General features: G+C 55.4%; 1 protein-coding gene across 1 annotated transcript in view; it reads left to right on the forward strand.

Moving 5' to 3' along the window:
• Positions 1–7,451: 7,451 nt before the first annotated feature.
• The window catches only part of TNRC18 (trinucleotide repeat containing 18), a 78,426-nt gene continuing 62,021 nt past the window's right edge, over positions 7,452–23,856 (forward strand). Inside the window, exons 1-7 of the mRNA XM_025402862.1 lie at positions 7,452–7,563; positions 9,187–9,289; positions 9,635–9,840; positions 10,218–10,364; positions 11,295–11,485; positions 13,188–13,617; positions 16,598–17,584. Coding sequence (XP_025258647.1) covers positions 7,452–7,563; positions 9,187–9,289; positions 9,635–9,840; positions 10,218–10,364; positions 11,295–11,485; positions 13,188–13,617; positions 16,598–17,584 — 2,176 coding nt within the window. The remainder of the gene's footprint in view (positions 7,564–9,186; positions 9,290–9,634; positions 9,841–10,217; positions 10,365–11,294; positions 11,486–13,187; positions 13,618–16,597; positions 17,585–23,856) is intronic.

Raw genomic sequence — 23,856 nt, forward strand, 5'->3', positions numbered from 1 at the left:
AAAAACTAGCCGGGCGTGGTGGCGGGCGCCTGTAGTCTCAGCTACTTGGGAGGCTGAGGCGGGAGAATGGCGTGAACCTGGGAGGCGGAGCTTGCAGTGAGCCGAGATCACGCCACTGCATTCCAGCCTGGGAGCACAGCGAGACTCCGTCTCAAAAAAAAAAAAAAAAAAAAAAAAAAAAAAAAAAAAAAGAATAAGAAGGTTGATAATTCCAGTAGGGGAGGATACTGCATTTCTGTAAGTTTTGAGCGTTTCTGCAGAGCTTGGCTGATGGTCAAACTTCCTGTGTCCCTTCTTGTCTAGTTTGCTGTTGGGATTCCTCCTGGGATTTTGGGGGGAGTTCACATCTGAGGTGTGTTTGCTGGAACTCCTGACTTGGTCTGTCCGGAAGGTGGCCCACTGTTGAGCCAAGACCCCCACCTGAGGCCGTGTTTAGCCTGCGTGGTGTGAGGTTGCAGGCTGGAGTAAGGGCCAGGGAAGTGATGTTCGGCTGCTTCTAGCTCGTGGGACTTCTTGACAGTCAGCCTCTGCCCCCAGCCCCCTGAGCCCAGCCCACGTCCCATGCTCACTTGCTGGGAGCTCACACCTGTCCCAGGGTCTGGGTCCTTGTTTGTGGCACCCACAGGACTCCTTTCCCTTCGTGTCCCAGACTCTACTACTGCAGGCTGCATAGGCACCATGGGTGCCTATCTTCTGGGGCTCCGTCCTTCCCCAGCCTGGCCTTCCAGGCCTACCTGGGCTTGGACCTTGGTCCATGGCAAGTGGCATGGCTGGGTCCTGTCACCACCACCTCCTACTTCCACTGTCTCAACCTTGTTTTCCCAGACAGCCCAGGAGGGCACAGGCCACCCTTGTCACACCAGCCCTGCCTCCCCAATGTTCGTGTACACCATGGCTGCAGAGGACCCTGTAGATGCCACTCTGTGTTCCCCTCCCAGAGTCCACCCCGACCCGCTACTCTGAGGATGGGAGTCTGGGCCTCTCTGGCTGAATCTCCTACTTGTGTTACTTTTTTTTTTTTTGAGACGGAGTCTTGCTCTGTTACCCAGGCTGGAGTGCAGTGGCACGATCTCAGCTCACTGCAACCTCCGCCTCCCGGGTTCAAGCGGTTCTTCTGCCTCAGCCTCCCAAGTAGCTGGGACTACAGGCACGCGCCACCACGCTCGGCTAATTTTTGTATTTTTTAGTAGAGACAGGGTTTCACCATGTTGGCCAGGCCGGTCTCAAACTCCTGACCTCAAGTAATCCGCCCGCCTCGCCCTCCCAAAGTGCTGGGATTACAGGCATGAGCCACCGCATCCGGCTTTTTTATTTTTTTGAAACAGAGTTTTGCTCTGTTGCCCAGGCTGGAATGCAGTGGCACGATCTTGGCTCACTGCAACCTCTGCCTCTCGGGTGCAAGTGATTCTCCTGCCTCAGCCTCATGAGTAGCTGGGGTCACAGGCACCTGCCACCATGCCCAGCTAATTTTGTATTTTTTAGGTAGAGATGGGGTTTCACCATGTTGGTCAGGCTGGTCTCGAACTCCTAACCTCAAGGGATCTGCCCGCCTTGGCCTTCTGAAGTGCTGGGATTACAGGCGTGAGCCACTGCGCCCGGCCAGCTGTGTCACTTTCCCACCACCTTGACGCCTGCCCCAGCGGGTCCTGGGTATGTGATGCTGGACCTCCTGCCTGCAGCGCCCTTCCCACTTCCTGCACGGCCACGTCTCCTCATCCTCTGTGCCTTCACCTCCCCGTGGAGCCACCTTGGATGGGGCCTGCTCTGGCCGAGCTCCAGATGCTCCTGCCTTCTGGGGATGGCCCTGGAGTCTTTGGATTTTTGAGTTGGGAGGTGGGGCTCTGTCAGGCTTGTCTTGGAATTCTCTTCATCCAGCAGGACTGGCTCAGTGAGCGATGCTCAGTGAGTGTTTGTTGATTGACTGAATGAGCACACGGTCCTGTGTGGAGCTCCGGGGAGCCAGGGAAGCCCTGCTACACTCTGACCCTGGGCCTTTGCACGAGAATCGGCCTTATTCTGGGACAGAAGGAGGGAGGGCCCAACAGCCCTTGGATTGGAGGTGGCCAGCTTGGTGATAGAAAAGTCTCCTGCCCAGAGCTTTGGGGCTGGGGGGCCCTGGGAGGCAGGAGATCTCTTTGAGCCTTTCTCTGGAAGGATCCTCCTGTCACATGGGGTGGCACCTTTGTTGGGGGCTCACGGTCAGTGGAGTCCATCTGAGATCCCAGAGTACCTGTCTGTGTCCAAGAGGCCGTGAATGTGTGTGTGTGGAGGGGAGGGGAACAATGTGAATGTGAGAGAGGGAGGGAGGGTGTGCCAGAAGTTTGGGATGAGATGTTTGGGGATTTATCTGAAGCTGCCCTTCTCTGTTGGTGCTGATGTTTGAAAGTAGGTGACTGGTTGGGGGCCGGGCATGGTGGCTCACGCCTGTAATCCCAGCACTTCGGAAGGCCAAAGTAGGAGGATCACTTGAGCTTAGGAGTTTAAGGCCAGCCTGGGCAACCTAGCAAGACCTTGTCTCTACAAAAAATAAAATAAAAATAGTCTGGGCGTGGTGGCTCAAACCTGTAATCCCAGCACTTTGGGAGACCGAAGCAGGTGGATCACCCGAGGTCAGGAATTTGAGATCAGCCTGGCTAACGTGGTAAAACCGCATCTCTACTAACTAAAAATACAAAATTAGCCGAGCATGGTGGCACATACCTGTAATCCCAGCTATCTGAGAGGCTGAGGCAGGAGAATCGCTTGAATCCAGGAGGAGGAAGTTGCAGTGAGCTGAGATCGTGCCATTGCACTCTAGCCTGGGCAACAGAGCGAAACTCCACCTCAAAAAATGAAAAAATAAAAAATAAAAAAATCATCTGGGTATGCTGGTGTGTCTGTAGTCCCAGCTACTCAGGAGACTGAAGTCGGAGGATAGTTTGAGCCCAGGAGGTCAAGGCTGCACTGAACTATGCTTGTACTACTGCACTCCAGTCTGGGCAACAGAGTGAGACCCCGTCTCTAAAAGAATAAAAAAGTACGTGGCTGGATTCTTTCTGTCCTTAAAAAAAAAATCCCATAAGAAGTGGTCATTTCTCTCTGGGCAGCCCAGTCTGAATGCTGAGCAGCTTTGAAAGGAGGGAGGAGAGAGACGCACTGGGGTGCCTGTACCTGGGCAGTTCTCCCAGCTGAGGACAGTCAGGTTGTCACCCTGGTCTCCTGGGGTCTCGCCCCAGTCTCTTGCTTTTTGGAGCGAGCCCTCTGCCTCTGTCAATGGTTTTAAGTCCAGGTTCTGCCCTTTGTAGCTACGTAACCTTGAACAAGAGCCTTGAGCCCTCTCGGCTCTGGGGGCAGCTCATCTGCTTGATGCCGGGTAGGCTGACGGGCACATAGTGGGCCTCTCTCTCATCTGCTCATATTTAGGCATTAGGGTCTTAGAGTGCGCCTGCCTGTGCAGGGGAGCCCTGGGTCCTCCTGTCCTCACATAGGATCTAGGTCTGGCCTTAGGCTGTCTTGGACCTTGAGATGGATGAAGGACAGGCATTACCTACATTTGTGAGCCCCACGCAGTCAGAGCCCCCATGCCCGAGGACCCAGGAACCCTAAGAGTCATCCTTGCTAGATGCAGCGACTCATGCCTGTAATTCCAGCTCTTTGGGAGGCCAAGGTGGGTAGATCGCTTGAGCTCAGGAGTTGGAGACTACCATGGGCAACACAGTGAAACCCCAGCTCTAAAAAAAAAAAAAAAAAAAAAAAAAAAAAAGCCAGGCACGGTGGCTCACGCCTATAATCCCAGCACGTTGGGAGGCTGAGGCGCGTGGATCACAAGGTCAGGAGTTCAAGACCAGCCTGGCCAAGATGGTGAAACCCCATCGCTACTAAAAATACCAAAAAAATTAGCAGGGCGTGGTGGCGGGCGCCTGTAATCGCAGCTACCTGGGAGGCTGAGGCAGAGAATCGCTTGAATCCGGGAGGTGGAGGTTGCAGTGAGCTGAGATTATGCCACTGCACTCCAGCCTGGGTGACAGAGTGAGACTCCACCTCAAAAAAAAAAAAAAAATAATAAAATAAACGATCCGAGCATAGTGGCGTGGCACCTGTAGTCCCAGCTACAGGGAGGCTGAGGCAGGGGAGGATCACTTGAGCCCAGCAGATCGAGGCTGCAGTGAGATCACACCACTGCGCTCCAACCTGGGTGACAGAGTAAGATCCTGTCCCCCAACTGCCCCCCAGAAAAGAAAGCAATCATTGCCATTGAGCCAGCAGCCTGTATGAACAGACAGCTCCATGAGGCCTCCTGTGAGGATGTGGACCTGTGCAGAGGAGGGGCTGTTACTCTCCCCGTTCACAGATGGGGAGACTGAGGCCTGCAGGGATGAGGCAAGGCTGAGTGGGGAACCCTGAGCTGAGCTTTGTCTCTCCCACCTCTTCACTGGCCCATCACCTCTAGGGTGGGACCAGGTCTGGGAGGGAGGGGCTGTGGGGATGTCCCCACCTCCAGCATCACAGGGGGTGGCTGGGGGTGCAGAGCCAGGTGTACGCCATGGTGTTGGTGACAAGCCTGCTGGGGCCTCTATCCCGTCACGGCCCCCCCACCATCCACTTCCCCGGACCCCTGGAGAGCAACCCTATCTGGAGCTGTTCAGAGAGAGGCCAGGAAGGGGTTGCCATGGGAACGGGGCCTCTGCGTGAGCCTCAGGCTCCTAATGGCTGCAGTGTGGGGCGTGTGACCTGTGATGGGGGTCGTTAGCGCTGCAGACTGGGGGGCTTTTGCTGCACGACACCCTCACCCCACCATGGGCCCTGGGGTGGGGCTGGGCCTCTGGGCGGCCTGCAGATAGGGGACAGCAGTGACGTGGCTAGACAGGGCCGTGTGGCACTCCCTACATGGGGCTGTGTATGTTGGCAGTCAGCAGGGCCGACTTGGACGCTGATCCCAGCCATGACGCGTCCATGTTAGTCTTGTGACCTGGGCGTGTTTCTTTATCTCCCTGTGCCTCAGCTTCCTCATCTGGAAGACAGGGATGAGGGCTGGGATCTGCCTCCTGGGTTGATGGTGATTGAGTTCATGTGTGCAAAGTGGCCTGGTGCCCTGCTGGGCACAGGGACAGCCTTTGTTTATTTATCCACTTTATCTTATTTTTAATTTTAATTTTATTTTATTTTATTTATTTGATGGAGTCTGGCTCTGTCGCCCAGGCTGGAGTGCAGTGGTGTGATCTTGGTTCACTGCAACCTCCGTCTCCCAGGTTCAAGTGATACTCCTGCCTCAGCCTTCTGAATAGCTGGGATTACAGGCACCTGCCACCATGCCCAGCTAATTAGTCTCACTCTGTCGCCCAGGCTGGAGTGCAGTGGCCGGATCTCAGCTCACTGCAAGCTCTTCCTCCCGAGTTTATGCCATTCTCCTGCCTCAGCCTCCCGAGTAGCTGGGACTACAGGCGCCCGCCACCTTGCCCGGCTAGTTTTTTGTATTTTTTAGTAGAGACGGGGTTTCACTGGGTTAGCCAGGATGGTCTCGATCTCCTGACCTTGTGATTCGCCCGTCTTGGCCTCCCAAAGTGCTGGGATTACAGGCTTGAGCCACCGCGCCCGGCCAATTTTTGTATTTTTAGTAGAGACAGGGTTTCACCATGTTAGCCACTCTGGTCTTGAACTTCTGACCTTGGGTGATCCGCCCACCTCGGCCTCTCAAAGTGCTGGGATTCCAGGCGTGAACCACCATGCCCGACCTGAGTTTACTTCTCTTTCTTTCAGTCTTTCCTTCTTTCTTTCCTTCTTTTTTTCTATTCTTTCTCTCTTTTTTTCTTTTTTTGGAGACAAGGTCTCACTCCTTCGCCCAGGTTGGAGTTCAGTGGTTCTGTCATGGCTCACTGCAGCCTTTAGAACACAGATAGTGTTCAATAAGCAGAATAGCTGTGTGGAATCAAGAGAAGTGTGATGGAGCAGAGGTGGTCGGGGGGGCTTCCTGGAGGAGGTGGCACTTGAAGCTGAGCTCTGATGGTGGAGGTCCAGGTGGTGGGAATGGTGTGTGTGTGACCCAGAGGTGGGGACGGGACGAGTGTGACATGTGCAGAGAGGGTGGGGCACCCTTGAGGGGCCAGCCAGGTCCCCACTTGGCCCCATGGGGTGACAGATGGGACCAGGATTAGAGCAGATGGGGGGGGCGACAGAGTGAGGAGGGTAGAGCAGGAGCCTGACAGGGGTAGGGGACAGAGGGCTGACTATATCTCTTCAGAGGCCAACCACATTTGCAGGGAGCAGCCTGGGGCTGTGGCCCTTGAGGCCCTGAGGGGGGCAGGTGCTCTGAGAGGGGGCTGGCGAGTAGACTGGCTTCGGTGGCAGGTGGCGCCCAGGATGGAAGCCCCTGAGACCATTCGCAGTGACAGCCAGGACAGTCGGGGGCACAGAGGACTTGGGGCTGAGCCCAGGCTGCACGCTTAGTGCCCGCCTCTTCTGGGGGTACCAGGAGTCCCCTGTGCTCAAAATTTGTCCCAGACTCCAGGAGGAGCCAGGGGACGTGAGGGTGGCCCCTTCAGGTGGCTGAGCCTCCGGGATTCTGTAAGCTGGAACGGCTGTCTCCCCTGGGAGAAAGAAGCTTGAGCTCATGACCCGATTTCTCAGCACAGCTGTGGGACTCTGGGGTGGCCCTCTGTTGTCCCAGTCCTGCCCGAGACCTGTCACTGCCCTGCTGGGCCTCAGTTTCCCTGTGAGGTCCCCAGGCAGGGCCCCTTTTAGTCCTGACTAAGGGGTGCCTTGTGAGCTCAGGTTCTTCTTTGATACAGGAGTGACACTGATGTTGCAGGTCCAGGTGGGCCTGGAGGCCCATGTCCAGCCGCCCTCATCGACATGCCCCTCCCGGTGCCAGGCTGCTCAGCTGTCCCTGCATACACTCGGTCCTGCAGGCGTCTGGGCCGGCATGACTGTGCCCCTCTCTGGGTTCCTTTCTTCTGCTTCTGAGATGGGTGGATTCCCACCTTCCTCCTGGCTAATTTTTTATGTTTTTGTAGAGGTGGGGACTCACTGTGTTCCCCAGGTTGGTCTCAAACTCCTGGACTCCAGTGATCCTCCCACCTCGGCCTCCCAAAGTGCTGGGATTACAGGTGTGAGCCATTCTGCTGGGCCTGGGGCACTGCTCATTAGGAGCTCCCGGTATTTGGGGGTGTGGGAAGGGAGAGATGAGAGGAGACGCTTGATTCCAAGGTTCCTCACCCATTAGGGTCATGGCTGTGGAGCCGCTGTAGACCCCAGCTAGGGCAGCTGGGTGGGGACCTTGTCTCCAGCAGAAGGATAGTGTCTCTGTGCTGGGGGCTGAGCCCCTGACACTGCTGCTGGCAGTGCTGGACTGGGCCCTTGGGGGTGGCTGATGGCCGGTATCTGCCCGCAGCAGCCCTGGGTAGGAGGACCTAGCTCCCAGCCCACCCCTCTTCCTGGCAGCCCTGGGAAGGCCGGCCCCGAGGGGAGTATCAACCATGCCTCAGCCTGTGCGAGTGGCATCCGGGAGCCGACGGGCAGGTTTCCGAGCTGCACACCTGGTGGCCTCTGCCGTGGTGCTCAGCTTCCTCCCGTGCCCTCGCCTGTCTGGTGTGTCCCATCTCTGGCTCATAGTGTTAAACACTCAAAGAGGGGCCAGGGCAGGGTGGCAGGGACGAGGAGGGACCGAGAGGGACAGACGGGGCTCCTGCCACTCCACCACTCCCCGTCCCCTCTCCTCTGGTGACCATCCATGTGCCAGGCCTGGGACTCAGGGGCTGGCCATGGGGAGGGACAGGGATGGGTGAGCCTGGTGGCATCTCCCACTCTGGGGGCCAAGGCCACCCCCTCCACCCAAGTGGATAATGTTCTTTGGGTTTACTTTTCTGTCTGAATTATTTTTTCTTTAGAGTCTGGGTCTCGCTCTGTCACCCAGGCTGGAGTGAAGTGGTGCAATCATGATAGGGAATCGCTGCAGCCTCGACTTCCTAGGCACAAGCGATCCTCCCACCTCGGCCTCCTGAGTAGCTGGGACTACTGGTGCATGCCACTATGCCTGTCTAAATTTTTATTTGTTTTTTTTTTTTTCTTTTTGAGATGGAGTCTCATTTTGTCTGTCGTCCAGGCTAGAGTGCACTGGCGCAATCTCGGCTCACTGCAACCTCTGCCTCCTGGGTTCAAATGATTCTCCTGCCTCAGCCTCCCGAGTAGCTGGGATTGCAGGGCGCACACCACTACGTCCGGCTAATTTTTGTATTTTTTTAGTAGAGATGGGATTTCGCCATGTTGGCTAGGCTGGTCTCGAACTCCTGACCTCAGGTGATCCGCACCCCCCTTGGCCTCCCAAAGTGCTGGGATTACAGGCGTGAGCCACCTTGCGCGGCTAGCCATGTGTATTTAAACTGTCTTGGGACACACAGGCCTGCATGGTTGGGACCACAGCCTGGCTTAATGTGACCTAGGTCTGGGTAGTTTTTGGGTTGTCGTTTTTTTTCCATTTGGACTCTGCCCTATCCTCACCAAACCCCAGCTCAGAATCTGCTTTCCCATCGTTAAAACAGCATTAGTGGCTGGGAGCGGTGCCTGTAATCCCAGCACTTTGGGAGGCCAAGATGGGTGGATCATGAGGTCAGGAGATCGAGACCATCCTGGATAACACCGTGAAACCCCGTCTCTACTAAAAATATTTAAAAAATTAGCCGGGCGTGGTGGCGGGCGCCTGTAGTCCCAGCTACTCGGGAGGCTGAGGCAGGAGAATGGCGTGAACTGGGAGGCGGAGCTTGCAGTGAGCTGAGATCACGCCACTGCACTCCAGCCTGGGCGACAGAGCGAGACTCCCTCTCCAGTAAAAAAAAAATAAAAGTAAAATAGCATTAGCAAGTGTACCTAGCCTCACGTTTCATTGTTATGTGACAGGTTTTATGACATTTTCTTATAATATCCATGGCTGTTGTTCTAATTATTGCCACGGTTGCCTGTCTAGGGGACATAGGCCTTTTGGATGGGGGATGACAGAAGGGATGGATGATTCCTGGCCCTGAGAAACCCCGATTGGGGTTTGGGGGAGCTTGGTGTGTCATAAGGAAAGATGTTGGGGTGAAGGCACTGCACAGATGGCTGTGCAGGACCGTTGGGGCTCTGGGGGGCCCAGGGAGGGGTGAGGGCAGTGGGACCAGTGGGTCTGGGGTGGGCTGGGTGCTGGCTGGGGGCTCACTTCCGCCTGTCCCCCTGCAGGACATGGCCGAGCAGATGAGGACTGTGTGGACGACCGGGCCAGACACCGAGAGGAACGGCTGCTCGGGGCGCGGCTGGACCGGGATCAGGAGAAGCTGCTCAGGTGAGGGCATCGGGGGAGACTGAGGGTCTGGGGGGTGTCTAGGAGCCCCTGGAGGTGAGGGGCAGCTGGATGACCCCAGGTGGGCTTCGCCCCTTGACCCACGGATGCTGTGGTACTGAGAGTGGGAGCTGCCCTGATCCTCAGCACTGGGCCAGCCCTGCCCAGGCCAGATGACCCCACAACCCCTTCCAGTGAGTCTGGAAGGCCCTGGGAGGCCCTTCAGTTCCGAGCAGTGGTTGTCCTGACTCATGGCCTGGTGGCAGACAGTTCCTTGGGGCAACCCCCTTCTCCCTCTCGTCCCCTGGCTGTCCGAGCTGTCGCTGACACCTGTGATCCTCCTTCCAGAGAGAGTAAGGAGCTGGCTGACCTGGCCCGCCTGCACCCTACCAGCTGTGCTCCTAACGGCCTGAACCCCAACCTCATGGTGACGGGGGGCCCGGCGCTGGCGGGCTCGGGTCGCTGGTCTGCTGACCCCGCAGCCCACCTGGCCACGCACCCCTGGTTACCCCGCTCGGGCAGCACATCCATGTGGCTCGCCGGACACCCCTACGGTGAGTGTGGGGCGCAGGGACTCTCCCCTTCTCTGAGGGAGGGGTGGAAGGGGGTGGGTGCAGGACAAGAGCTCAGGGCTGACTCCTGCCTGCTGTTTCCTGGGGGTCCTGGGCCTGGCCTCCACTTTTGTCCGAAGAAGGAATGATAATGGCTTCTGCCTCGTGGGGCCCTTCTGCCATGCCTGTTTGGGGCAGATGCCCAATGCGGGTGGCTCTGTGAGGTTCTTTGCAGCCAGTGAACACCCCTGTCCCTTGGCTTCTCCACCGGAGGCCCCAGGAGGTTCAGGACTTGGGAGATGGTGCTGGGCTGGGGCCGCCCGAGGACAAACCGCCTGGGGTCTCCCAGCACTGACTCAGGCCTGGGCTTCTCCTGCTAGGCTTGGGCCCCCCATCTCTGCACCAGGGCATGGCCCCTGCGTTCCCACCCGGCCTTGGAGGCTCCCTGCCATCGGCCTACCAGTTTGTCAGGGACCCCCAGTCGGGCCAGCTGGTGGTCATTCCCAGCGATCACCTGCCTCACTTTGGTAAGTGGACCCTCTGGGTGGCCACCGTGGGCCAGGCTGGCCGTGCCCAGCGAGGTGGGCTCTGATGCCAAGGGCCTCCTGCTGAGGGGTGGCGGCCGGCAGATCCGGGGTTTGGGGAGGCGGACCGGGGTTCAGAGAGAACATCTGTTGCCAGCGTTATAAAGCCTTGGGGTCTTTGTTGCAATGAGCTCCTGCCCAAAAACTCCACAAAGAGAAGCAAGACAGGCAGCCCTGGGTGGGGGCTGGGATTCCCCTTACCTGGTGCCACCGTCTCCTCGAATCCACCTCGAAGACCGCTGGAGGCTGGGCGCGGTGGCCCAAGCCCGTAATCCTAGCACTTTGGGAGGCCGAGACGGGCGGATCACGAGGTCAGGAGATGGAGACCATCCTGGCTAACACGGTGAAACCCCGTCTCTACTAAAAAATACAAAAAAACTAGCCAGGCGAGGTGGCGGGTGCCTGTAGTCCCAGCTACTTGGGAGACTGAGGCAGGAGAATGGTGTGAACCCGGGAGGCAGAGCTTGCAGTGAGCTGAGATCCGGCCACTGCACTCCAGCCTGGGCAACAGAGCTAGACTCCGTCTCAAAAAAACAAAAAACAAACGATCACTGGGAGGGGCGGGAGAAGGTGTTCCCTGGGTCCTCACAGTGGCCCTCTTACACGTCTGCATGCTGACCTGCTCTGGTTGTCAGGCTGTGGGGACATCCCATCCCGGGTGTGGACAGGGCTGTGTTCCCGGGCCTGGGGTGCACACGTGGCCTATGGAGGACAGGACAAGCTTCCTGCCCCTAGGGAGCAGCCGGGGGCCCTGCAGAGCCCAGCTCCCCGCTGTGTGGGTGGCCCCTCTCTGGCCTCGGCTTCCCCTCTGTAAATGGGCATGGTGGTGCAGCATCAGGCCGCAGGTGCAGCACACTGTCTGTGTCCCCGCAGCGGAGCTGATGGAGCGGGCCACTGTGCCACCCCTCTGGCCCGCCCTGTACCCGCCAGGCCGCAGCCCTCTGCACCATGCACAGCAGCTGCAGCTCTTCTCGCAGCAGCACTTCCTGCGGCAGCAGGAGTTCCTGTACCTGCAGCAGCAGGCGGCCCAGGCCTTGGAACTGCAGAGGAGCGCCCAGCTGGTGGTGAGTCGGGGAGGATGAGGCGCAGCTCCCTCTGGGGGCCCCATGGGTGATGAGGCAGATGAGTCAGCCAGCAGAAACTCCAGACAGTTACAGGGAGGGAGAAAACAGCAGAGGAGCAGGTGGTCAGGGAGGGCTTCCTGGTGGAGGCAGCACTGGAACAGAGACCTGGAACCGTCTGTGGAAAAGCTCTTCAGGCAGAGGGAGCTGTGAACAGTGGTAGATGGAGCCTGGAAGGGCAGGGTGCAGGAACAAGGGGGAAACCAAGGCAGAGAGGTGGCCTTGGGGACTGGGGAAGGGTGATTGGACGCTGAAGGAGTCCAGTGGGCTCCCGCTGTTGCCTGAGCCCAGCCTGGCCTCTTCTCTCTAGGTGGCCTCTTGGAGAGGCACAAGGAGGCCTGGCCAGCTGTCTCTTGATGGCATGGTCCCATAAGATAGGGTACCGGAGGAGTCTGCTCTGGAGGAGTCGGCCCAGGTGGTACATACAGCAAGGAGCTCTCAGAGCCTGAGCCCCAGTTCTGAATCTTAGCTCTGCCAGGCCTGGCTGTGTGCTCATGGGGAAGTACCTTTACTTCTCTGGGCTTTAAGTTTCCTCTCCTAGAAACAGATGCTAGCGTTGTGTAGTCCTTGGGTTGCTAAATGTAACTGTTTAGTAATCGGGAGAGTGGCCTGTCTTAGAGCGCTTCATCCTGGTGTTTTTTGTTTGTGTAGTTTTTTTGAAGCGGAGTCTTGCTCTGTCGCCCAGGCTGGAGTGCAGTGGTGCAATCTCGGGTCACTGCAACCTCCACCTCCTGGGTTCAAACGATTCTCCTGCCTCAGCTTCCCGAGTAGCTGGAATTACAGGCGCATGCCATCTTGCATGGCTAATTTTTTTTTTTTTTTTGAGATGGAGTTTCGCTCTTGTTGCCCAGGCTGGAGTGCAGTGGTATGATCTCGGCTCACTGCACCCTCCGCCTCCCGGGTTCAAGCGATTGTCCTGCCTCAGCCTCCAAGTAGCTGGGATTACAGGCATGCGCCACCACACCCGGCTAATTTTTGTATTTTTAGTAGAGACGGGTTTCACCATATTGGTCAGGCTGGTCTCGAACTTCTGACTTCAGGTGATCCACCCGCCTTGGCCTCCCAAAGTGCTGGGATTACAGGTGTGAGCCACCATGCCTGGCCCTCTAGTGTGTTTTGTGTATTGACTGACCGGCCCAGGTAGGCATTGGTGGTCACGGAGCCGACTCCCTCCCATTTCCTCATAAGAGACATGCCTGGGCTCCTCCTGCCCGCTTTGGGGCATTGTGAGACCATAAAATGATGATGCAGTGAAGCAGGAAGGTTGAGCAGGTAGTGAGAGCTCCATGAAGGCATCTGTCCCAATGCCATCAAAGGGTGGCCCCCCCGGCCCTGACTGTGAGGATCCCTGCAGGGCCGGGGTCCTGGTGGAGGTCCCCCATCAGCCCTGGTTCAAAGGGGCCCACCAGAGCTCCTCACCCCCAGCCCTGCCTTTTGGGGTTCTGCATGGAATGCTGTGCTTGTGACACATGGACTGGGATGGAATGTCCTCCGTCTCCAGCCTGGGAGGGGGTGGGCAGCCTGGACCCCAGGCCCTGCATGAGGTTCTCCTTGGGCTGGGGGACCCTAGGGGGACAGGGCAGGTGCGGGGGTGTGGGGCAGGGAACTCGTGCCGTGCTGACCCTGCCTGCCGGCCCCTCCCCAGCAGGAGCGGTTGAAGGCGCAGGAGCACCGGGCGGAGATGGAAGAGAAGGGGAGCAAGCGGGGCTTGGAGGCTGCGGGCAAGGCTGGCCTGGCCACTGCTGGCCCCGGGCTGCTGCCGCGGAAGCCCCCCGGCCTGACCGCCGGCCCCGCGGGCACCTATGGCAAGGCTGTGAGCCCGCCACCATCACCCCGCGCATCCCCTGTGGCTGCCCTGAAGGCCAAGGTCATCCAGAAGCTGGAGGACGTGTCCAAGCCACCTGCCTATGCCTACCCCGCCACCCCCAGCTCCCACCCCACCAGCCCGCCGCCCGCTTCCCCGCCACCCACCCCAGGTATCACCCGCAAGGAGGAGGCTCCCGAGAATGTGGTCGAGAAGAAAGACTTGGAGTTGGAGAAGGAAGCCCCCAGCCCCTTCCAGGCCCTTTTCTCAGGTAGGATGCAGCCGAGACCCTCAGGGTCTCACTCTGGCCCTGGCGCGGTAAAACTGCTCACCCATCTCTTCATTGACCCATTCGGTCGTTCATTCATTCCAACTCCACGGAGCACCTCCTGCATACCAGACCCGCCACCAGACACTGAGACGAACACAGGAGCCCACAGTCACATCCAGCCTCTCCCCGGCCCCTTCTCAGCAGTAGTGTCAGGGAAATGGGCGTAATATTAGAAACTGCTTCAGGACGAGTTGTTCTGAGCTTTCAACCGAGCCACACCTGTCACATACTCAGTGTGCAGTCAGCGCTAAGTTCTACTTTGGTGATGATGGTCCAGGGACGCCCGTTCCGTGGGTCGCACACACACACCCACTCTTCCGGTCTTCTGCATCAGGTGGCATTGCAGCAGGTGGCTTTGGGGGCTGGGACTGTGTTCTTCCTTCCTAGGGGGTGTTAGGCATGTGAGCGCGTGCTTGGGAGGACTTTGGTTCAAATTCAGATTCTGGCACCAAGGCTGGGTGAGCTCGGGCCAGTGGTGGCAGTTACTGAGCTTGGCCTGGTGCCTGTCTCTCCTTTGTCAGTTTCCTTTTGTGCGCCTCCAGCTGCTGGGCTGGGAGTGGTGCAGAGAATCAGGGGCACACAGCCCTACTCTCAGGGAGATTATACCTGGGGACAGAACTGGGTTGCTATTCCTTTTTCTTTTTTTTTTTTTTTTGAGATGGGATCCTCACTGTGTCACGTAAGCTTGTACTACAGTGGTACAATCACAGCTCACTGTAGCCTTGAACATCTGGGCTCAAGTGATCCTCCTGCCTCAGCCTCCCAAGCAGCTGGGACCATAGGCACGCATCACTGGACTTGGCTATTTATTTATTTTTATTTATTGATTTATTTTTGAGACTGAGTTTCACTCTTGTTGCCCAGGCTGGAGTGCATTGGCGCAATCTCGGCTCACTGCAACCTCCGCTTCCCAGGTTCAAATGATTCTCCTGCCTCAGCCTCCCTCGTAGCTGGGATTATAGGCATGTGCCACCACACCCGGCTAATTTTGTATTTTTAGTAGAGACGGGGTTTCTCCATGTTGGTCAGGCTGGTCTCGAACTCTCAATCTCAGGTGATCCACCCACCTCGGCCTCCCAAAGTGCTGGGATTACAGGCGTGAGCCACCACGCCCGGCCAATTTATTTTTTATATTCATACAGATGTGTCTTGCTTTGTTGCCAAGGCTGATCTTGATCTCCTGGGCTCAAGCAGTCCTCCTACCCTGGCCTCCCGAAGTGCTGGGATTGTAGGCTTGAGCCACTGCAGCTAGCCCTGCTGTTGTATTTTGTTTTGAGATAGGGTCTCACTCTGTCACCCAGTCTGAAGCGCAGTGGTGCCATCATAACTCACTGCAGCCTTGATCTCGCAGGCTCAAGTGATCTTTCCACCTTTGCCTCCCAAGTAGCTGGGATTACAGGGGTGCACCACCATGACCAGCTGATTTTTCTTTGTAGAGATGGAGTCTTGCAGGCCAGGCACAGTGGCTCACTCCTATAATCCCAGCACTTTGGGAGGCTGAGGCGGGTGGATCACCTGAGTTTAGGAGTTTGAGACCAGCCTGGCCAACATGGTGAATCCCTGTCTCTACTAAAAATATAAAAAATTGGCCGGGCGCAGTGGCTCAAGCCTGTAATCCCAGCACTTTGGGAGGCCGAGGCGGGTGGATCACGAGGTCAGGAGATCGAGACTATCCTGGCTAACATGGTGAAACCCCGTCTCTACTAAAAATACAAAAAACTAGCCGGGCGTGGTGGCGGGCGCCTGTAGTCTCAGCTACTTGGGAGGCTGAGGCGGGAGAATGGCGTGAACCCGGGAGGCGGAGCTTGCAGTAAGCCGAGATCACGCCACTGCACTCCAGCCTGGGAGCACAGTGAGACTCTGTCTCAAAAAAAAAAAAAAAAAAAAAATTAGCTGGGCATGGCCGGGCGCAGCGGCTCACGCCTATAATCCCAGCACTTTGGGAAGCCAAGGCGGGCAGATCATGAGGTCAGGAGATGGAGACCATCCTGGCTAACATGGTGAAACCCCATCTCTACTAAAAATACAAAAAAAAAAAAAAAAGAAATTTAGCCAGGTATGGTGGTGGGTGCCTGTAATCCCAGCTACTCGGGAGGCTGAGGCAGGAGAAGGGCGTGAACCCAGGAGGCGGAGCTTGCAGTAAGCTGAGATCGTGCCACTGTACTCCAGCCAGCCTGGGTGACAGAGCGAGACTCCATCTAAAAAAAAAAATTGGCCAGGCGTGGAGGCTCATGCTCATGCCTGTAGTCCTAGCTGCTCGTGAGGCTGAGGCAGGAGAATTGCTTGAATCCAAGAGGCACAGGTTGCAGTGAGCTGAGATGGCGCCATTGCATTCCAGCCTGGGCGACAAGAGTGAAATTCCATCTCAAAAAAAAAAAGAAAGAAAGAAATAGGGTCTCACTTTTGCCCAGATGGGTTTTGAACTTCTGATCTCAAGCAATCATCCCACTTTAGCCTCCTAAAGTGCTGGGATTACAGGCGTGGCCCACCACACCTGGCCTTGCTGTTACGTTTTGAACAACTGCTTTAATGGGGTGGAGCAGCAGGTTCGTGGGGAGTGGAGGCCAGACCACACAAGGTGGGTAAAGGCCGTTGTAGGCCTTTGCAGACCTCATGAAGCGTTTGCTTCTGCTCTAGCCTTGTGCTGGGTGTGGAGTGGGAAAGGGACGAGAGAAACAACTGTGGTTCTCTGCCTTCAAGACCACAAGACCCTGGGGACCAGAAGGTGGCTGATTTTTCACTGTGGGGCCGCTGCATGGCCCTGGGGTCTCTGAGATTCCACCTAGAACAGCTCCCAGCCCTGCAGCTGGGTGAGCAGAGGGCAGCTGTGTCCCGCGTCTCTGGGGTGGTGGGCGGTGTCAATGGGGACATGGGATATGAGATCCTAGGGCCCCCATGCTGACCCCTGTGTTCTTTGCAGATATCCCGCCCAGGTACCCGTTCCAAGCCCTGCCACCACACTACGGGAGGCCCTACCCTTTCCTGCTGCAGCCCACGGCAGCTGCCGACGCGGATGGCCTGGCCCCCGACGTGCCACTCCCGGCTGATGGGCCCGAGCGCCTGGCACTCTCACCTGAAGACAAGCCCATCCGCTTGTCGCCCTCCAAGATCACAGAGCCGCTGCGGGAGGGCCCGGAGGAAGAACCACTGGCTGAGCGGGAGGTGAAGGCAGAGGTGGAGGACATGGACGAGGGCCCCACAGAACTGCCGCCTCTGGAGTCGCCACTGCCACTGCCCGCCGCGGAAGCCATGGCTACCCCCAGCCCTACAGGGGGTTGTGGAGGTGGCCTGTTGGAGGCCCAGGCGCTGAGTGCCACTGGGCAGAGCTGCGCAGAGCCCTCCGAGTGCCCAGACTTTGTGGAGGGGCCTGAACCACGGGTGGATTCCCCAGGCCGGACAGAACCCTGCACTGCCGCCCTGGACCTGGGGGTGCAGCTGACACCCGAGACGCTGGTGGAGGCCAAGGAGGAGCCGGTGGAGGTGCCTGTGGCGGTGCCCGTGGTGGAGGCAGTGCCCGAGGAAGGCCTGGCGCAAGTGGCACCAAGCGAGTCCCAGCCCACCCTAGAAATGTCAGACTGTGACGTGCCTGCCGGGGAGGGACAGTGCCCGAGCCTGGAGCCCCAAGAGGCCGTGCCTGTGCCTGGCAGCACCTGCTACCTGGAAGAGGCAAGCTCTGACCAGTTCCTGCCCAGTCTAGAGGACCCACTGGCTGGCATGAACGCCCTGGCGGCGGCTGCGGAGCTGCCCCAGGCCAGGCCTCTGCCCTCCCCGGGTGCTGCTGGAGCCCAGGCCTTGGAGAAGCTGGAAGCAGCTGAGAGCCTTGTCTTGGAGCAGAGCTTCCTGCACGGCATCACCCTGCTGAGTGAGATCGCAGAGCTGGAGCTGGAGAGGAGGAGCCAGGAGATAGGTGAGAGTGCGCAACCTCTGAGTTCTGCAGATTTGTGAATTTTATTTTTGTGGCAACGGGGTCTTGCTATGTTGCCCAGACTGGAGTGCAGTGGCACAGTCTTAGCTGTCTGCAGCCTCAAACTCCTGGGCTCAAGCGATCTTCCCTTCCCAGCCTCCCAGGTAGCTTGGGCTACAGGCATCCACCACCCTGCCCAGCTAACTTTTTTAAAAGATCTTTTTTTTTTTTTTTTTTAAGAGATGGGGTCTTGCTCTGTTGCCCAGTCTGGTCTCAAACTCCTGGACTCAAGCGATTTTTGCCCGCCTCAACCTCCCACAGTACTGGGATTATAGGTGTGAGCCGCTGTGCCCGACCCCTTAAACATTTTTTAATAAGATTTTTAAATTATGAAAAACTGGGAATGTGGTTTATTCATATTCATTTTTTAAAACAATTGTGGTAAGATACACATAACAAAATGTTCCATCTCGAGCATTTTTAAGCGTCCTGTTGAGTGGCATGTTAAGTGTGTTTGCACTGTGTAGCCGGTCTGTGGGTTTTCTGGTGGTGAAATTTCGCATTCTATCAATGGTGTGTTTTAGCAGGATTTTTTGGGTTGCAAGGAACAGAAACTCTTATTTAAATTGGTTTAGGCAGGAGAGAATTAATTGGCTCTTGGAACTGAAGTCCAGCAGTAATTAGGTAATTTCAGGTATGGCTGGATCTAGGTGTTCAAGCCAAGAAACCAAGTTTCTCTTCTCCTACACAGGACCTTCCCTAGTCTCTCTCTCTGTGTCCCTGTCTCCTTCCCTCTTGTTCGACTTTTCTCTCTGTTGGCCTCATTCAAGGCCGACTTACTGTCCCTTAACCGTCTTCATTGGGTTGGGGGGCGTGGTCTGTCAATTCCTCCCAGATCCCTGGGCCTGCTCAGCAGCCTCACAAAAGATGCCACCTCTTTCTTGCTAGCTTTGGCAAAAACACTGAGATTCACTCTCGTAGGCTGACTGCGGTTCATGCTTTGTTTTTTTTTTTTCTGAGACAGTCTCCCTCTATCACCCAGGCTGGTGTGCAGTGGCATCATCTTGGCTCACTGCAGCCTCCGCCCTCCCGGGTTCAAGTGATTCTCCTACTTCAGCCTCCTGAGTACCTGGGATTACAGGCACGCACCACCATGCCTGGCTATCTTTTTGTATTTTTAGTGGAGATGGGGTTTCACCATGTTGGCTAGGCTGGTCTCGAACTCCTGACCTCTAGTGATCCACCTGCCTTGGCCACCCAAAGTGCTGGGATTACAGGCGTGAGCCACCATGCCCGACCATTTTACTTAAAATGTTCTTTTTTTTTTTTGAGACAGAGTTTCACTCTTTTTGCCCAGGCTGGAGTGCAATGGCGCAATCTCGGGTCACCGCAACTTCCGCCTCCCGGGTTCAAGCGATTCTCCTGCCTCAGCCTCCCGAGTAGCTGCGATTACAGGCATGTGCCACCACCCCGGCTAATTTTGTATTTTTAGTAGAGACGGGGTTTCTCCATGTTGGTCAGGCTGGTCTTGAACGCCCGACCTCAGGTGATCCACCTGCCTTGGCCCCCCAAAGTGCTGGAATTACAAGCGTGAGCCACTGCGCCCGGCTAAAATGTTCTTTATTAAACAGTTTTCAAAGTTGTGGGTTTAAATTAATTTTTTTTTTTTTTTTTTTTTTGAGATGGAGTGTCGCTCTGTAGCCCAGGCTGGAGTGCAGTGGCCGGGTCTCAGCTCACTGCAAGCTCCGCCTCCCGGGTTCCCGCCATTCTCCTGCCTCAGCCTCCCGAGTAGCTGGGACTACAGGCGCCCGCCACCTCGCCCGGCTATTTTTTGTATTTCTTAGTAGAGACGGGGTTTCACCGTGTTAGCCAGGATGGTCTCGATCTCCTGACCTCGTGATCCGCCCATCTCGGCCTCCCAAAGTGCTGGGATTACAGGCTTGAGCCACCGCGCCCGGCCTTTTTTTTTTTTTTAAACAAAAAGTAGAGATGGGGTTTCGCCGTGTTGGCCAGGCTGGTCGCGAACCCCTGACCTTAAGTGATTTTCCCACCTTGGCCTCCCAAATTGCTGGGATTACAAGCATGAGCTGCCAGCTTAAAGCTGTGGTTTAAAAAAAAAAAAAATCATTGTTTTAGGAACTGCCCAATTTTCTGCCTGGTGGTGGCCCTGGCCCTCGATGACCCAGTCTTAGATGGTCAGGCATTTTCGTTTGCTTTAAAACAAAGTTTATTTATTTATTTTTTTCTGTTGCAAATAACGTGATGGTTATCCTTGAAGAAAAAAAATCTTTGTCCATATCTCTGAATTGCCTTGGATTATATGCCCAGAGGTAGAACTGTTGGGTCCATACAAGGCCACATTTTTCAAGGCTTTCTGATTGTCATGGTCAGATGACCCTCAAGGAAGCCTAGAGAAGCCACGCTCCCATTGGCCTTTGTGAGCAACGCCCCTTCCCCACTGGGCGGCCGTTGTCCTAAAGTTCATTGCTGCTTTTCTCTCACTAAAATAGTTCAATAGAAACTTTTTTTTGGTAGAAGAAAATCAAAATTCCCTTGGTCGGCTGGGCGTGGTAACTCACGCCTGTAATCCCAGCATTTTGGGAGGCCGAGGTGGGCAGATCATCTGAAGTCAGGAGTTCAAGACCAGCCTGTCCAACATGGTGAAACCCCCGTCTCTACTAAAAATACAAAAATTAGCCGGGCATGGTGGCAGGCACCTGTAGTCCCAGGTACTCGGAAGGCTGAGGCAGTAAAATCACTTGAACCTGGGAGGCAGAGGTTGCAGTGAGCGGAGATCGCACCACTGCACTCCAGCCTGGGCAACAAGAGTGGAACTCCATCTCAAAAAAAAAAAAAAAAAAAAAATTCCCTTGGTCTTCCTACCTGGTACTGGGTTTTGTGTGTGTGTGTGTGTTTTTGTTTGTTTTGTTTTGTTTTTTTAATTTTTTCTGGGACAGAATCTCGCTCTGTTGCCCAGGCTGGAGTGCAGTGGTGTGATCTCAGCTCACTGCAACCTCTGCCTACTGGGTTCAGGTGATTCTCCTGCCTCAGCCTCCCAAGTAGCTGGGATTACAGGTGCATGCCACCATGTCCAGCTAATTTTTGTATTTTTAGTAGAGATGGGGTTTCGCTATGTTGGCTGTGCTGGTCTTGAACTCCTGGCCTCAAGTGATCTGCCCACCTCGGCCGCCCGAAGTGCTGGGATCACAAGTGTGAGTCACTGCACCCAGCCCAGAGTTCTCCACCCTAGTAGGACACCAGCCTTACGGAATTAAGACCCACTGTCATGACTTGAACTTGACCACCTCTGCAAAAGCCCTGTCTCCCACAGAGGTCACCTTCTGAGGTTACGGGGCGGTTAGGACTCTCACATATTAAATTAGTGGGGAAATGACTGAACCCCTCACTGCTTGGCATCCCTTGTCTGATCAGTTAAGAGCTTCGGGAAAATAGGTTTGTGAGAGGGTGAAGGAGGTGACACAGTTGTACCTTGGTCCCCCCCTGGAGAACAGAGCAGCCCTCCGTCCTTACCTGACATTGTAGACTCCACGTCTCGCAGGAACTTGAAGCGGGGGTAGGTGGCGCAGAGGCATCACTGTGGGGTGGGCGAGACGGTTTCAATCTAACATCAGCCTTTGGGAGCTGATCAGGTTTGCGGCTTTGTGGCCTCAGTTTCCCTAAAGATATAAGAAGAGCAGCTGGGCGCAGTGGCTCACGCCTGGAATCCCAGCACTTTGGGAGGCCAAGGCGGGTGGATCACTTGAGGTCAGGAGTACGAGACCAGCCTGGCTGACATGGCGAAACCTTGTCTCTACTAAAAATAAAATTAGCTGGGCGTGGTGACACATACTTGTAATCCCAGCTACTCGGGAGGCTGAGGCAGGAGAATTGCTCGAACCCAGGAAGCGGAGGTTGCAGTGAGCCGAGATTGTTACTGCACTCCAGCTTGGGCGACAGAGTGAGATGACAGAGTGAGATGACAGTGAGATTCCGTCTCAAAAAAAAAAAAAAAAAGCTATAAGAAGAGCAAAACAAGTATTCTCAACTAGGGGTGATTTTGTTCCCCCAGGGGACATTGGCAACCGCAGTTTTGGTTGTCACAGCTTGGGGGGAGCACTACTGCCATCTAGTGGGTAAAGGCAGGGACTCAGCAAGACACCCTACAGTGAAGGCAGAGGACAGCCCTCAGCAGGGATGCGAATGAATAGTGAAATGTGAATGGTGCCAAGGAAGAGAAGCTCCCCCCTCAGCAGCATCATTAGTCATGTCTGTCTGTGGAACTTTGCCAATAGAGAATATGGTTCTCGGCTCACCACAGTCTCCGCCTCTCGGGTTCAAGCGATTCTCCTGCCTCAGCCTCCTGAGTAGCTAGCACTACAGGCATGGGCCACCATGCCCGGCCAATTTTTTGTATTTTTAGTAGAGATGGGGTTTCTCCATGTTGGTCAGGCTGGTCTTGAACTCCTGACCTCAGGTGATCCGCCCACCTCGGCCTCCCAAAGTGCTGGGATTACAGGTGTGAGCCTCCGCGCCCGGCCAAAAATTGATATTTTAGATCACAAAGAAAATGTCAGCTGGGCATGGTGGCTCGCGTTTGTAATCCCAGCACTTTGGGAGGCTGAGGCAGAAGGACTGCTTGTGCCCAGGAGTTTAAGACCCGCCCAGGCAACATGGTGAGACCTCGTCTGCATTAAAAAAATGAAATGTCAATTAAAAAATTGTAATAGGACTCATTTAAATTTGGTGGAGACCAAAGCAAGATCTCTGGTTAAAACACCCTTTCTGGAGGGTTGGGGGAGTATTTATCAGAGAGAGAGAGAACTGCACACACCTGGTCATATTCATCACATTGGTGAGGCTTTTTCTACCACACGTGTCCCAGCTATGTGCCCATGTGCTCCTATTACAAAAAGACAGGAGGCCGGACACAGTGGCTCACGCCTGTAATCTCAGCACTTTGGGAGACTGAGGTGGGAGGATCAGTTGAGCCCAGGAGTTCGAGACCAGCCTGGGCAACGTAGCAAGACCCCATATCTACAAAAATAAAAAAACTAGCCGGGTGTGATGGCATGTGCCCGTGGTCCCAGCTACTCAGGAGGCTGAGGCAGGGCGATTGCTTGAGCCTGGGAGCTTGAGGCTGTGGTGATGTGTGATGGTGAACTCCAGCCTGGGGCACAGAGTGAGACCCTATCTTTAAAAAAAAAAAAAAAAAAAAGATAGGGAAGAACCTAAATGCCATGAATGGGAGATGACTGACTTGGATGAATCAAAACTCATCAGTTCAAGAGGGTTCTAGGCTGCTCCTCCGCCCTGCCCCCCGCATGATTCTGCGTCAGCTCCTTCTTTGCACGTTTGACCATTTAAAATTGCTGACATTCTAGTGTTTTTGACCTTTAGAGATGGCAATTTTTATAAGGTTCAAGCTGATAATAATGAGGTAAATGTTTGCTTTGTGCTGAGAAAAGACATTAAGCAGAAAAAAAAGCAAAGTGTGATACAGTGTTGAGATTTTTTTTTTTTTTTCCCCTGAGACAGTCTCCCTCTGTCGCCCAGGCTGGAGTGCAGTGGGGCTATCATGGCTCCCCGAAACCTCGGCCTCCAGGGTTCAAGCGATTCTCGTGCCTCAGCCTCCCAAGTAGTTGGGATTACAGGTGGTCACCACCGCATCCAGCTAATTTTTGTATTTTTAGTAGCGGGGTGGTTTTACCATGTTGGCCAGACTGGTCTCAAACTCCTGGCCTCAAGCCGTCCACCCACCTCGGCCTCCCAGAAGTGCTGGGATTACAGGCATGAGCCACCGTGCCCAGCCTGAGATTTGTGTTGGTGTGTGTTTGTGTGTGTGTGTGTGTACGTTTTTTCTTTGAGACAGGCTTGCTATGTTGCCTGGGCTGGAGTGCAGATGTGATTGTGGCTCACTGCAGTCTCACCTTCCTGGGTTCAAGTGATCTTCTTGCCTCAGCCTCCCGAGTAGCTGGGACTGCAGGCACCCAGTTTACATTTATATATATATATATTTTGAGCCGGGGTCTCACTCTTGCCCAGGTTGGAGTGGCTCGATCTCAGCCCACTGCAACTTCTGCCTCCTGAGTTTAAGCAGTTATGCTTCAACCCCCGAACAGCTGCGACTACAGGTGCTTGCCACCATGCCCAGTTAATTTTTGAATTTTTAGTAGAGACAGGGTTTCACTATGTTGGCCAGACTGGTCTCAAAACTGCTCACCTCAAATTGTCTGCCTGCCTTGGCCTCCCAAAGTGCTGGGATTACAGGCGTGAGC

Source organism: Theropithecus gelada, chromosome 11 (assembly GCF_003255815.1).
Source record: "Theropithecus gelada isolate Dixy chromosome 11, Tgel_1.0, whole genome shotgun sequence".
Lineage (NCBI taxonomy): Eukaryota > Metazoa > Chordata > Mammalia > Primates > Cercopithecidae > Theropithecus > Theropithecus gelada.